The sequence below is a fragment of the Centropristis striata genome, chromosome 4, assembly GCF_030273125.1.
Source record: "Centropristis striata isolate RG_2023a ecotype Rhode Island chromosome 4, C.striata_1.0, whole genome shotgun sequence".
Taxonomy (NCBI): domain Eukaryota; kingdom Metazoa; phylum Chordata; class Actinopteri; order Perciformes; family Serranidae; genus Centropristis; species Centropristis striata.
Window position 1 is genome coordinate 8,966,855 of NC_081520.1, and position 15,886 is coordinate 8,982,740.

A 15,886-nucleotide genomic window follows, 5' to 3' on the forward strand; every position below is an offset into this window, starting at 1 on the left:
CTGGAGCTTACATTTCACAGGTGCTGCCTCAGAGCTGACCCCAGCACCAGAAACATTCAAGACAAGAGCTGAGTTCAGCTCACACAGACCCAGAGACAGGATCAGACTAATAGAGAGAGCAGTGATCTCCATCCCTCCACTGTCTGTGTGGGAATACTGCATGTGTGTTAACACTGGTTTATAGATTTTTAAGTCAAACCATCCCTCCCTCTACTGTACGTCAGCTTACTATACACCAAAGAGAATTCTTTCTACGGGCCGTAATATTATCTGCACTCAGTGATTTCCTAATTTTATCCAACCGTTATACCCTTTTGTGTTTCTTTTTAGCTCATATCGCAGTTAAGTCTACAAATACACCTTTAGTGGCTTGTTTGTGTGGTTCAATCCCTCCTTAGTGTGAATACAGAAATATTTTTGAAAAAGCAATGATTTTATGACAGCCTCAAGACAGAACACAGAATCAAGCCTTTTTTTCTGTATTTTGACCTTATTTATTGACTCTTTTTGCTCATTATGAAAGAATATTTGTTAAATAATTTCATAACATAAAATAACATTCAAAAAATGGCATTAAAGTCACTAAACATTTTTGCTGATAAATATTTTGTCAATATTTAAAGGTGAAGGCTGTGTTGAATGTACACATTATAACCCTTATACTGTATGCTACGGGAACGTTTGTCACATTTTATGTTGTTGGCCAATCAGTGTTGATGGTAAATATAGTTCACTTCAGCAATACAATCCTCAGTGTCCAATTTGCTGAGTAAGCTGAGTTCTGCTCTGCTCACAGAGACAGTAATAACAAGAGCAACACATATTCTGCAGCACGGTAACTCATATTTTCTGTAAATGTAGCACACGCTGAGGAATGTATCGCTTCAAGCAACTACAATGACCATCATAACTGTTTGGAAATCCTCATCAATGCTGGCCAATGTCTCTTAACTTTTTACACACGTCATATTTATCCGGATTGATTTTTGTTCATTAAATGCTTCTTGGTATTCTTCTCTGGCTCAAACAATATGATGAAACACTTTGGAGCAAATATACACAATGTTAGTCCAAAACTGGAGGCCAGAATAGCAAATATCTCCACAGCCACAGTGAATTTCCCAGGAGAGCTGACATATGCAGGGATAAAGGTGATCCAGACTGCACAAAATATCAGCATGCTGAAGGTGATCAGCTTGGCTTCATTAAAATTATCAGGTAGTTTCCGAGCCAGGACAGCTAACACAAAGCAAAAGACAGCCAACAGGCCGATGTACCCGAGCACAGCCCAGAACCCAACAGCTGAGCCTAATGCACACTCCAAGATGATCCTCTCCTTGTATGTTGTGAGGTTTTTCACTGGAAACGGAGGATTAAGAACCAACCAAATGGTGCATATTATAACTTGAACGAGCGTTAAAGACACTACAGTCATTCTTTGCTGTGTAGGCCCAAACCATTTCATCACATTGCTTCCTGGGAGTGTAGCTCTGAAGGCCATTAACACCACTATTGTTTTTCCAAGAACACAAGACATACAGAGGACAAAGGTGATCCCAAAAGCTGTGTGGCGCAGCATGCAGGACCACTCAGAGGGCGCTCCAATGAAAGTTAATGAACATAAGAAACACAGAGTCAGAGAGAAGAGCAGCAGGAAGCTCAGCTCAGAGTTGTTGGCCCTGACAATCGGGGAAGTCCTGTGACGATAGAACACAGCTGCTGTTATAATGGCAAGACAGGCACCACCAACTGAGAATGAAGCCAGGATGATTCCTAGGACCTCGTTGAAGGAAAGAAACTCCACAGGCTTGGGGAGACACGCGTCCCTCTCTGCATTAGGCCAGAACTCCTTCAGGCATGGGAAACAATCAGGGGAATCTGAATGTAAAGCAAAGCGGCCTTTTAGGAGACATATTGTACATTACTCTATATGTCGTACAGTCAATATGCATTTGGAGAAAATAAAAATACCTGTAGCATTGCTAATCTCTCCTTCAGGACATGGTAAACAATCATAACAGCAGATGGGTTTTCCTTTCTGCAGCACTTTACGAGTTCCTGGAGGACAGCTTTCAGAGCACACTGACACAGGGACCTGGCACAAAGATACAAACAAAGTATAACATATTCAGATGTGCTACAAAGACCTGAGGTTAAAATTTCAGTATTTGTGTCAGATTGTGTTGCAGTTAACTTGAGGGTTTTCCCTACGTCTGAGACGGTTATGCTGCGTTCAAGACTTCCAGCCCTCTCTTACATATAGTTAAGAAGGTGTATTTACAAAGTTGTGGTGTTTGAGAAAACAAGAACATTTTCAATCTTCTGTCTTCCTCAGTCTCTTCCTCCAGTGTTCTCTTTCAGTGTCTTTTTCCCAGTGTGTTGCTGCATCTTGCTGGGCTTGATTGAGTCAAACACCACACCCCTCCTATGTCCATAAGTAAGTCTGACACTGTCAATCAAGCTAAAACCACACCTACTTCCTAGCAGACATTGACTGAACCATAACACCACACCCCCCATAGGAAGAAAAAATATAAAGAAATACGGTGACACCAGCACTATTTTTGTATGTATTTTTTTCTTAAAGTTTTCGTTAAAATCCCCGAACCACAATTTACACATACCGTATTTTCCGCACTATAAATCGCACCTAAAAGCCTTTAATTTTCTCAAAAACCGCCAGTGTGCTTTATAATCCGATGCACCTTGTAAATGGATCAATATTGGTTAATTAGGGCTACTGTAGTCGGGGGGCGTCGCCGAAGTAACAGCAGTAAAAACGGTAAAGGGGAATTCCAGTCCCACACCACTTGTGTGTGTATAAAGACCCCAAAATGGCACCTTTCAAGAGACACGATTACGACGCAGAGTTCAAACTCAAGGCTATCAGTCACGCAGTAGAACATGGGAATAGAGCAGCAGCGAGAGAATTCAACGTTAATGAGTCAATCGTACGGAAGTGGAGGAAGCAACAAGTTGACCTGCGCCAAGTAAAGAAGACTTAACAGAGTTTCCGAGGGAACAAAGCGAGATGGCCACAGTTAGAGGACAAAGTCGAACAGTGGGTTGTTGAACAGAAAGCAGCAAGTAGAAGTGTCTCTACAGTCACTATTCGAATGAAGGCAACAGTGCTAGCACGCAACATGAACATCAATGAATTTAGAGGCGGTCCTTCTTGGTGCTTTTGTTTTATGAAAAGACGTAATCTCTCCATTCGCACACGAACTACTGTCCCGCAGCAACTGCCAAAAGATTACCAAGAAAAGCTGGCCACTTTCAGCGCATACTGCAAAAACAAGATAACTGAAAAGAAGATCCGGCCAGAGCACATCATCAACATGGACTAGGTTCCACTCACCTTTGATATTCCTGTGAACCGCACTGTGGAGAAAACGGGGACCAGTACGGTGAATTGTAATTGCAAGATTGCAATCACAGATGGCACTGTGATTGCAAGATGGCGCCAGTGTGTGTGGCTGCCCGTCTGCTGCTCCTGCAATGTTTGGTGTTTTTGTTGTTTCTGACCATCGGCACTAAACAGATTGAGTCTCTGCTGGTGTATGATCGCCATGCCATTTTATCTCTCCGGCAAAATGTTAATGATCTCGGTGCGTTTGCTCGCGATCGACAAAATACTTTGCCCCCGCTCCTGGCGGGGATTCCGCCTCACCTGTTCCGGGCTTCGGCCTTACCTGTACGGCGTAAGTCGTCGCCGTCGCCACGGCAGACGCGGAGGTCGGCTGGTGAAGCTGAGGCTCCAGCTGACGCACTCTTCGTCCATTTCCCAGACAGGACTTGGATTATTCTCTCCTTTTGCTGTGCCCCGGCGCTTCTTGGATCCCATTGACGCCTGCCTGGTACCTGTCATTGGCTCATCTGAGGGGCCCTGGCCCCACCGCCTCTGCCCCCTCCGGCTCTCTCAGCGCGGGATAAACCACCGGCTTCTGAGGACCCTGCCTCGGGCTCCCCGATCCACTGGGTCACAAGCCCCGCCGGCTCCCACCAGGATCGGCTTGGTGAACGCCAGATCTCTGGCGAACAAAACTTTCATCCTGAGGGATTTCTTTAGCTCCCGTGGCCTGGATTTCCTCTGTGTGACGGAGACCTGGATCGGTACCGGTGAGTGCAGCGCTCTTGTCGAACTTTTACCTGCTGGCTGTTCATTCTTTAACTTCCCGCGGACATCAGGTCGTGGAGGAGGAACGATGACTGTTTACAAAAATACCTTTAAATGTAAACAGCGCACCATCTCAACGTCATATTCCAGCTTTGAGGTGTCTTTATTTGAGGTGGGTCGTTCCGATCCGGTGCTGTGCGCCATCATCTACCGGCCCCCCAAATACAACAAGGACTTTGTGAATGACTTTTCTGGCTTTCTGGCTGAAATTATCCCGAAATATGACTGTGCACTTTTCCTAGGGGATTTTAATATTCATGTGCGTTGTCCTGAAAAGCCGCTGGTGAAGGACTTTCTGAGCCTTATTGACTCTTTTAATTTGGTGCAGTGTGTGTCTGGTCCCACACATGAACATGGACACACTTTAGACCTCGTCCTCTCTCATGGTTTATCTGTGTCTAACTTGGAGATCTGTGACGATGTGTTCTCTGATCATATGCCTGTACTGTTTGAAGTTGCTTTCTCCTGTGCTGAATTTAAATCTGGCGCTCCTGTTCAGAGACGTCGGATTTTTAACTCTTGCACTGCTGGTAATTTCTCTGTGGCTTTTGACCAGCTCTGTGTGCCTCCTGTCTCTGCTGACACTGAGGAGCTCAGCTCCTGGTTTCACTCCTCCTGCCAGACCATACTGGACTCTGTGGCTCCATTAAAAACTGTGCAGCCCAAAGCTAAACCTGAGCCCTGGTTTAACGGCAGAACCCGTGAAGCTAGGCGGGAGTGCCACAGAGCTGAACGGAAGTGGCAGAAGGACAAGCTGCAGGTTTCCTTCCAAATCCTTAAGGACTGTTGGCGCCGCCACAAGAGCACCGTTAAAGAAACAAAAAGACAATACCTGGCAAACATCATTGAGTCTAACCGTCACAACCCACGTGTGTTATTCAAAACCATTGACTCTGTTCTTAATGCTCCACAGCCTGTCAGCTTGGAGGCATCTCCTCAAATGTGTGATAACTTCCTGCACTTTTTTATTGACAAGGTTGCTACTGCTAGGGCCCTCATCTCTGCTCCTACATCTGACCCCTCAGTCACTGCTCCTTGTTCTGCAGCTTTTGATGGTTTTGAGCCAGTGTCTCTGTCTTTTTTAGAGGACCTGGTTGGCCATATTAAGCCATCAGGTTCTCCCTGTGATGCTGTCTCCCCTCGTTTCTTTAAAGAGGGCAGTCTGTACTACATATCATTAACAGTAGTCTGTCTACTGGTCGCATTCCTCAAAGTTTTAAGCATGCAGTGGTGCAGCCCCTACTGAAGAAACCTGGCCTAGATCGCAGTGTACTGGCCAATTTTAGGCCTATCTCCAAGCTGCCCTTTATCTCTAAGGTCTTGGAGAAGGTCGTATATGGTCAGCTACAGTCTTTTCTTGATGTACATGGTGTCCTGGAGGTGTTCCAATCTGGTTTTAAAACTATGCATAGCACAGAGTCAGCTCTACTCAGAGTTTTTAACGATATCCTCCTGGCAAATGACTCTGGTGACTATGTAGTACTTGTTCTGTTGGACCTGACTGCAGCGTTTGACACCGTGGACCATAGCACCCTAGTGGCTCGGTTACGCCACCTAGTTGGCATCAGTGGTACTGCATTGCAGTGGTTCAAGTCCTACCTGACTGACAGAAGTGTAAGTGTAAGCCTTGGTACCTCAGAGTCCAGCCCTGGTCCACTGCTGTATGGGGTTCCACAGGGGTCAATTTTAGGGCCCCTGCTTTTTTCTTTGTATTTACTGCCTTTGGGCTCCATTTTGAGAAAGCACAGCATCCCTTTTCACTGCTACGCTGACGGCAGTCAGATATACGTGCCGCTGAAGAAAAAAGATGTTTTCTGTCTCACACCGCTCCTGTCTTGTCTCAAAGACATCAAGGACTGGATGGCCTTGAACTTTTTAAATTTTAATGAGCAGAAAACAGAAGTGATGGTGTTTGGCCCTAGTGGCTCTTGTGTGACCCCTCCTTTTGACTTGGGCCCTCTGGCAGATTTTTTAAGACCGACTGTTTTAAATTTAGGTTTTAAGATGGACAGTGATTTTAAATTAGATCGTCAGATTAGTGCTGTTGTGAGGTCAAGCTTTTTCCACATCAGGCAGCTGGCTAAGGTGAAGCCTTTTCTCACACACAAGCACTTTGAAACAGTAATCCATGCCTTCATTACATCTCGGCTGGATTACTGTAACTCACTTTACCTTGGAGTCAGCCAGTCCTCCCTCGCACGGCTCCAGTTAGTGCAGAACGCGGCTGCTCGCCTCCTAACTGGAGTTCGTAAGAGGGAGCACATAACTCCCATCCTGGCCTCCCTCCACTGGCTGCCTGTGCATTTTAGAGTCCATTTTAAGATTCTTTTATTTGTTTTTAAATCTTTAAATGGTCTCGCCCCACTGTACCTCTCTGAGCTCCTCCACCCCTACGCTCCTGCTTGGTGCCTCAGGTCAGCTGATCTGCTGCTCCTGGAGGTACCAAGGTCTAAACGGAAGCTCAGAGGGGACAGATCTTTCTCTGTTGCAGCCCCCAAACTATGGAATGAGCTACCTTTGCACATCAGACAAGCTTCCTCACTGTCCATTTTTAAAACTCATCTTAAAACCTATTTTTATTCCTTGGCTTTTAACCATGCATGAGACTCTGCTCTTGTTTTAGTGTTTTTATGGTTTGCTTTTATTTATTGTTTTTTATATTGTTTTAAAAAGCAATGAATCTATGTATTTTAGTGTTTATTCCTGTTTTATTTATTTTATTGTCTCTTGTTCTGTTTGTTTATGTACAGCACTTTGTTGCGGCTGTGGTTGTTTTAAAGTGCTTTACAAATAGAGTTGAGTTGAGTTGAGTTGAGTTGAATGTACGCACCACAGTGAATGAGAAGTCATCCTTCACTGTAGTTCTCGCCTGCCAGGCTAATGGTTATTTTCAAGAGGAAGACCTTGCCAAAAGAAAACTTTCCAGCAGGCGTCGTCATCAAAGCTAACCCGAAGGGATGGATGGATGAAGAAAAGATGAGTGAGTGGCTGAGAGAAATTTACGCCAAGAGACCGGGTGGCTTTTTTCACACAGCTCCGTCCCTATTGATCTACGACTCCATGCGCGCCCATGTCACCGATGGTGTAAAAAAACATGTGATGCACACTAATTCGGTGCTTGCCGTCAGCAGGAATTGTCACTGAACTGCCAGACAACAGCAGCGACACTGACTCGGGTAATGACGACTTTGACGAGACGGAGCCGGGCACGTTGGATGCCGTACTCGCCCGACTGTTCAATTCGGACACTGAAGAAGAAGAATTCGAGGGATTCTTGGATGGGGAATGAACTGAAAAAGTGAGTTTTACGTGTTTCTTTTATGTGTTTACAACTGAACAAGGCTGCGAGATATTGTGAATATGGACATTAACGTTTGAACAACGTTGAGTTATTGTTATATTGTTTTTGTTTTGCACTATTTCGAGAGTTGCTATATTGTGATTGCACTCACGTTTGATTTACCGCAGCGGTATCAGACTGTTTGTTTTACGTGTTTACTGAATCAGGGAAAAGTTCCCCTCCACGTTTGTGAATGCACTAACTACATGAGAAAAAGTTGCACTACCTGTTATACCTTGCTGTTGGTAAAAGATAAACTGTGTTGCGAAAATACTACGTCACTTACGTTACCTCGGGGGAAAAAACAAAACAGCTGTTCATGTGTGCCAGAGGCGTGTTTATGGATCCTGCCGCAAAAGAACAAGGAGGCGCGGCCTTTGCTCCATCTAGTAGAAGAGTTGCGACATTCAGGGGACAGAAAACTGAGCGCTCAAGCGATGTTCATCTGACTTTGAACTGTGACAAATGGAGTTGGAAATACATTGTTGTCAACGAGGGTGGCGCAAATAAGAGCTACTAGTACGGTACCGGTACGGTACCGTACTGTGAATGCACTAACTTGTTTTGGGAGTGAACGGAGTTGTCAGAACGCTGGTTTGTATTCTATTAATAAAGTTTGACTGACTGACTTATCTGACTGTTTTGTTGACATTCCCTTTAGCGCAGCTCCATCTAGTGGATGCATAACCCAACCCCAGCCACTACAGTAGCTTCTATTCTATGCGCCTTATAATGCAGTGCGCCCTATGTATGAAAAGTTTTAAAATAGGCCATTCATTGAAGGTGCGCCTTATAATACGATGCGCCTTATAGTGCGGAAAATACGGTAATCTTATTTACATGTAGACTTCTCTACCCAATTTATAACTACTGCACCAATATGAGCACTACCATTCCTTATTTCCCCCTTGGGAAAGAAACACCACAAGGGTGTGCCAAAATAAACATGAAACTAACATAGATGGATACTCAGGTAGGCTCCCCTACTGGCGCACCATCAGACCATCAGGTGTCAAAAAGGCTGAAATCTCCCTGGCCCGTGGGGTTCCACCAGCGGGGAACAAGAAATGCAAAGAGTCTGGATTGCCTTGGACCAACAGGGGGCAGAGCTAGGCGCCGTTCAATGGAAGAGCGCAATGGTCGTGAGGTAGCATATGTCTGAATCAGGGTGTTCAGGAAGGTAGGAGCAGTACTGGAGACAACTTTGTAGGCCAGCATTAGAGATTTGAATTTGATGCAGGCTGCAACAGGTAGCCAGTCGAGCTCAATGAGTAGTGGTGTGACATGTGACCTTTTTGGCTGGTTGTAGACCAGGCGCGCCACCGTGTTCTGGATCATCTGAATCGGTTTTAGTGTGCAGGCTGGCAGGTCTGTCAGGAGGGCGGTACAGTAGTCAAGTTTTGAGATGACAACAGCTTGTGTCAAGAGTTGAGTGGCATGTTTAGTTAGGTAAGGTCTGATTTTTCTGATGTTGTAAAGTGCAAAGCGGCATGACCGGGTAACTGAGGCAACATGACTGGAAAAGGTGAGTTGGTCATCAATCATCACACCTACGTTTCTCACCACCCTGTTTGGGGCAAGACACAGGGAGTCAGTTTTGGTGTTGATGTTGTGGTGTATTGTAGGTTTAGCAGGGGGGACCAGCAGTTCAGTTTTTGAAAGGTTCTGATGGAGGTGATGTGCCTTCATCCAAGTGGCTATGCCAGAGAGGCAGTCAGAGACCCGTGCAGAGACCGATGGGTCATCAGGAGGAAATGACAGATAGAGCTGAGTGTCATCTGCATAGCAGTGATAAGAAAAGCCATGTGAGTGGATAACCTGACCCAGAGAGGTGGTATAGATAGCGAATAGCAGGGGTCCCAGCACTGAGCTCTGGGGAACCCCTGTGGTGAGGTAAGACAAAGTAGACAATTGTCCATGCCAGGATACACTGAATGAGCGTCCTTTGAGGTAGGAATCAAACCAGGACAGAGCCAAGCCAGAAATGTCCATTTTAGAGAGAGTAGAGAGGAGGATGCAATGGTTAACTGTGTCAAACGCAGCTGACAAGTCAAGCAGAATGAGAACTGAGGACTTTGCTGCTGTTCTTGCTTCTTTTAAGGCTTATGTCACAGACAACAGAGCAGTTTCACTTGAGTGACCGCTTTAGAAACCAGATTGATTTGAATCAAGAAGATTGTTCTGTAGGAGGAATTCTGAGAGTTGCTTAGCGGCCGCCCGTTCAATAGTTTTGGATAAGAATGGAAGAAGTGAGAGAGGACGATAGTTCTCGGCTTCAGCAGGGTTGAGAGAGGGTTTCTTGAGTAGAGGTGTTACCCGAGCTGCTTTGAATGCAGTGGGGAAAGTGCCAGAGGACAGTGACGCGCTAATCACGTGTGTGATAGCTGGCGTGATGGTTGGGCTTATGGACTGAAGGTTTGTTGGTATAGGGTCCAACGAGCATGTAGTAGGATGGCTACATGAGGGGTGTAAAGCCAGAAAATTAGGTGCTAGCAACTGATTCAGTGGCTCCCAGCTGAGATACAGAAAGACATGTAGTAGGACTTCTACATGTCACAGTATTAGGAGTCGGGTGAGGAGTGAGCTGGTCAGAGAATTGGCTGCTGATTGCTGCAACTTTGCCTGTAAAGAAGGATGCAAATGTGTCCGCGGTGAGGCAGGTAGGAGGGGGAGGAGGCGGAGGGTTGAGTAGTGATTTGAAGGTGGAAAAGAGTTTCCGGGTGTCAGTGACACTGTTGACGTTGTAAAAAGCAGTCTTTGCATCAGTGATGCTTCCGAGAAGGAGGACAATAGTGTCTGATAGTTTATGAGATCGTCGGCAAGTTTGGATTTGAGCCATTTTCTTTCAGCAGCTCTGAGCTTGGTACGCTGTGATCGAAGGGTATCAGTCAACCATGGGTGGGATTGGTTGGGTCGAGCAGGCCTTGTAGATAAAGGACATAGCCTGTTCAGACATGAGTTCAGAGTAGAGCAGAGTGAGTCAGTGGCATCATTAGCCTTCAGAGAGGAGAATGTGCTGAGTGGAGGTAGGGCAGAGGCGACAATAGAGGAGAAGTGGGCTAGGGATAAGTTCCGGAGGTTATGACGGAATGTAACCATTGGTGCAGGAGCAGAGGCTTCATCGATGTTAAACTTCCTCGTTTTATGCTCCCTTATGCCTGATTCCCACCGGGCACGAAATGGCTGCAGAAGACGGAGCAAAACTGCGCAAAACTGCGCCCGTTGGAAATCCCCCAGTAACTTTCTCTTTTTCCTGTCGTTCATATTCTTTCCACTGACACTGGTGCTCTTTTACTTCATACCCTGGATTGCAATTAACAAAAACAATCAACATGAGTTCTGGCTTCTTAACTAATTCTGAAGCCTCTAAACCCAAATACTCAATCAGTTTCCACAGTTTCTGTTTCTCAAATTTAACTAACCGTTGATGGATAATTTCAACTTCAAGAAACTCCTCTGGCTCAAATTCTGCCATGTATGAATAACAGCGATTGGAACACGAAAAACCTCGGAATACTACGATGTATGACAGACAAACAATTTCCAAAGCCCAAACAGTTGGCTGCGTTCAAGCCAATTTACCAAAACACAAAGGTCAATAACGTGCCACAAAGACGCCACAACACCCAATTAACACAAACCTGAACAACACGTGTGAACATTCATGATCCAAGACGAGCCACTCATTGTTATGGTTGCTAAGCCAATTGAGGCTCATACTGTAAAAGACACAACTACTAAAGCCTAGCCTAGCAAATGACATAAATCACTGGTATCCTTTTTCTGCGTGTTGCACTTAACTTGAGAGAGAGACTTAAGTTTGCCTGGGTGAGTGTGACTCTTCCTTACATCTGAGAGGGGTTATGTTGTGTTCAAGTCACCGAAACACTCCTTGTTCGTGCTACAAGACGGTCTTGAGTCCACTCAGCTCCATTTGGATTCTCACAAATGAAGCTCAGTGTAATTTCTCACCCACTCATCACGTTCCTTTAAAATTAGCTGATCATTGGCGTGCAATCATTAAGTTAAACCAACTCGATTTTTCCAAAAATCTACAACAATTATCAAAAAAAAAATTTTTTTTCTATTACTATACCTGGACTGCAATTCAGCAATGGAACACTTTTGGATAAAATGAAGGGGGAGTGTTATGCTTAAATGCTGTAACTTTGAAATTCATCTTTTAAATGCCAGTATAGGCAAGAGGAACAGGGACCTAAAACACTTCATACCAAGACTGTCAAAATTAAATTTAAATACACTGTCGCTGATAAAGTTGAAAAAAAGTTTTTGTAACCTCTTTCCATGAATTGATTGTGAAAATGTGACTTAAAATTGACAGATAAAGTGTATATATTCTCAAAACATTACCAATTAATCAATTCCAAACATATCGCAATGAAAATGAACAACCGTATATTTTAAACTAGAGCTTTTAGGCTCCTTACTTGTGTGCTGCCCTCCACCCAGGTGAGGTTCCTGTTGATACGGAACTCCCGGCCCACCGGCAGTGATGCATCGTAGTGTCCGACTGTCACCAACTCAATGTTGCCACCCTCAGTTTTTTGCCAGTTCACCAGCTCATATGTGGCCACAGGATCCCCATTGGCATCAAATGACACATCATAACCATTTTGAGAAAAATGTACTTTCTTTAACTGCATGAGAATCTGTGGGGATGAAGTAAATACTTGATATATTCATATAAATACCATACAAAAAAACAAACATTTAATTGTAGAAAATGTACATTATAGCTATAAAAAGGACATTGGTGTGTTCACATAGTTATTTCACTGACCTCTTCAGACTCTATCCTGCTGAATTTGTCACAGTGAGTTGCAGACTTTCTTTCCTGACACACTGCATTATGAATGGCATGTGCTATTGCATAAACAGCTTTGTATACCATGTTAGTGATCCGGAGCTGAGATGTGTCAGTGTACGGAGTCTGGAGCGTCTGTATGTCTTCACTTCCATCACACACACTCTCGTTTGTGGCTGAACCTAAAACCACACAGAGACAGAGGAAAGGGATATTTTTTCAATCCGAAAAATGACAAGTAATTGCAGTAACTCATATCTATATTGCTGTTTCCATTTCTATCAGCCCTATTTTTAACCATCATTCACTGATTGGAAGGTCATAAGTTCGATCCCTAAAAGCATAGATGCTGAAAATTTTGAGCAAGATACTGCAGCCCAAAATTATTTGGTAGCACCTTGATAATAATATTGCTAGTCTCAGCCACCAATGTATAAATGTATATGTGAATGGGTGAGTGCTGACTTGTAGGTTTGCTCACACAAGAAAAGTGTTTTTCTAAAATCAATCAATTTTTCCATTTTAATTCAGTCTATTTCATTGGTCAAGTATCTGTACACATACAAGGAATTTGACTATGGTGTCATGTCTGTTTCTGTGTATATAAACAGACAGTATAAATATAAAATAGTATTATAGTGGAAGTATAAAATAGGTAAATGATGTGAAATCACTGTCAGAGTAATAGATTAATTAAATGCAGACAAGCATATATGCTGTAACTGATATGTGCTGTAATTACAATTTTTCAATTCTAATTAGCTTAATGACCTGCAGACTGTCTCTATATTGTGTGCTTGTGTTCATGGCTTTAGTATTGACATAAAACACTGTTGCAAAGTTTATACAAAACCTCCAAGACAGCGTAATGCCAAAAACCTTTCCTGAAAGATAATCATTTCAAGAGAGATTCAAAGAGATGGACCTTATTGCCTCCTCATGACTCAGTTCAATAACAACAAATGTCATGCTAAATCCGAGATTGGGTCTTAAGGCTGCTGCTCAACTCAGATAGACAGAGAAAAACAACAAAACTGATATACAATGACCATCACATAAGATTCAACTTTCTCACTTTTTTTCAGCCTGCAGTTGAATGCATCCTCCCAGAACTCAGTGAGCTGTGGAGAGGCAGCCACTTTAGAGGGAGAGAGGTCCAGCAAGAAGTCTCTCAGACCTGGGATGACTGATTGCTCAATGCCAAATCCAATAGCTCCAGCACAGAAGCTGAACCTCAGCATGTCTGGGTCTGTTACCCAAGACTCACTGCCTATCCACAGGCGAGGTGGAAAAGGCTCAAGAGAAAGCTCCTCTAGCAAAATCTTCATGTCTCCAGAGGCTGTAAATGCCACAACAACCATAGCTGTCGACCTGGAGATATTTTGCATTATATATTATACAATAACATTAAAAATGTACTTTAAGCGTATATCAAGACAGTTTAAACAAACAGCATTTGGTCTCATTGGCTCACAATGTAAAAATGAGAGAAATAAAAGGGACGATATATATATTTCCACTGTCACTGGGAATGACAAAATATCTTATATTTAACAGTATTTATTGTAGTTTTGTGTGCAGGTCAGTGTCAGCACAAAGAGAAATAAGTACAATCAGTGATGTAGAAACCTGCGGATAACGTCAGCTACTCGCTGGATCCTGCCAGTTTGGCTGCTACGATGTATAGCTTCAGAGTATTCCACACAGATCCCCTCTCTGCGTGCTGCGGCCAGGAAAGACGCCATGCCATTATTGCCATAATCTGAATCTGACCGGACAGCACCTATCCAAGTCCAGCCAAAGTGTTTGACCAGCTTGGCCAGCGCGTCAGCCTGGAACTGGTCACTTGGGATTGTTCTGAAGAAACTCGGATACTGCTGCTTATCAGACAGGCATGCACAAGTGGCTAAGTGGCTGACCTAATGAAAACAACATTGCAAATCTTGAACTGGACAAAACAATCAGCACAGGTTTATATTAAACACACAGTTTGCCATTAATTGAATCATTTACTTGAGGGATGTTAAAAGGCCCGAGGACACGCGACATGCTGATGGATGGCGTGGACCCAGACTCACCAACAACTGCCATCACCATACCAGACTGTGAGCAGTTGTCGCCGGTGTAAAACACCGGGTCCAGGCCGTTTGAAAGCTGTAATGCCACATGCACCGCCACGGGCACCAAGGCGCAAGAGTCGTAGATCTGATAACCGAGTCTGATGCCCGGCAGCAGCTCCGTGCTGTTGTTAATCTCCTCGATGGCGAAGATCATTGCGCGTGAGAATTGCAGTTCACGGGGGATAATGCTGCACACAGAAACTAATTTCAACTCTATCAGCATGTATAAAAATGTTCACAGATATATGTAGTAGAACTGCAATTCATATTCACTGTCAACAAATGATAAGTGCACTGCATCTGTGAATCAAATTGTCAGAACATCATTAAAATTAAGAGCATTTCCATCCTTATACAGTCTAAAATCCTGTCATCACACATTTCTCCCTCTTACTAACCTCCCTTTGCACCTTAGTGGCTCAGGCATGTAGGTGTAGTTATTCTCCACTGTGTGCATGTTGTAATGTATAGAGAAAGCACCACCAATAATGTAGTCACCATCCACTGAGAAAGCAGGTAGACGAGTGGTACCCTGGAGCTTACATTTCAAAGATGCAGCCTCAGAGCTGACCCCAGCACCAGAGACATTCAAGGCAAGAGCTGAGTTCAGCTCACACAGACCCAGAGACAGGATCAGGCTAATAGAGAGAGCAGTGATCTCCATCCCTCAACTGTCTGTGGGAATACTGCATGTGTGTTATCACTGGTTTATATAGATTTTTTAGACAAACCATCCCTCCTTCTACTGTACGTCAGCTTACTGTACACCAAAGAGAATTCTTTCTATGGGCCGTACATTATCCGCATACAGTTCCCATGTGTCTTTTCCTCCTCTTGCATTATCATTGTAAACACAAAATAGTTTCCCAACTTTATCCAACCATTATACCCTTTTTTTTCTTTAAGCTCATATTGCAGTTTAATCTAAGGAATGTACCTTTGTTATCTTGTTTGTGTCGTTCAATTCCATTTTACATAATGTGTGAAAAGATTTTTTTTTAATAAGCAATAATTTCATGACAGTGTGAAGACAGAAGACATAACCAAGCCTTTTTCTGCATTTAACCTTATTTATTTACTCATTTAGCTCATCATAAAAGAATATTTTTAAATAAGTTCATAGCATGGCATTAATATCTTCAAAACATTTGTGAAAATGTGATGTAAAACTGGTTGAATGTGCACATTATAAGCTTCATACGGTATGCTATGGAAAGTTTTGTCACATTTTATGTTGCTGTCCAATCAGTGTTGATGGTAAATGTAGTTGACTAAAGCAATACAATCCTAAGTGTCCAATTTACTGTGATAGCTGAGTTTTTCTTCTCACAGAGACAGCAATAATGAGAGCAACGTATTCTGCAGCACAGTAACTCAGCTTTTCTGTAAATGTAGCACACACTGAGGAATGTATCACTTCAGTC

At 43.7% G+C, this 15,886-nt stretch overlaps 1 protein-coding gene across 1 annotated transcript; it reads right to left on the bottom strand.

Annotated features, from left to right (window-relative positions):
* Nucleotides 1–970: 970 nt before the first annotated feature.
* Nucleotides 971–15,126, bottom strand: LOC131969894 (extracellular calcium-sensing receptor-like). Its single transcript, XM_059331120.1, has 8 exons — nt 14,861–15,126; nt 14,356–14,650; nt 13,972–14,261; nt 13,418–13,713; nt 12,319–12,518; nt 11,966–12,187; nt 1,972–2,095; nt 971–1,878 (listed from the first exon to the last, which is right to left on the bottom strand). Exons 1-8 carry the CDS (start codon nt 15,124–15,126, stop codon nt 971–973), a joined length of 2,601 nt encoding a protein of 866 aa, XP_059187103.1.
* Between the last annotated feature and the right edge of the window lie 760 nt (nt 15,127–15,886).

Excerpts from the sequence above, each read along its gene's own strand:
- LOC131969894 (XM_059331120.1), bottom strand. The coding sequence starts at position 15,126 with ATGGAGATCACTGCTCTCTCTATTAGCCTGATCCTGTCTCTGGGTCTG. Across the intron at positions 14,651-14,860 it reads CCACTAAGGTGCAAAGGGAG|CATTATCCCCCGTGAACTGC; the intron begins GTTAGTAAGAGG and ends TTCTGTGTGCAG. Across the intron at positions 2,096-11,965 it reads GGGTGGAGGGCAGCACACAA|GTCCCTGTGTCAGTGTGCTC; the intron begins GTAAGGAGCCTA and ends TCTTTGTGCCAG.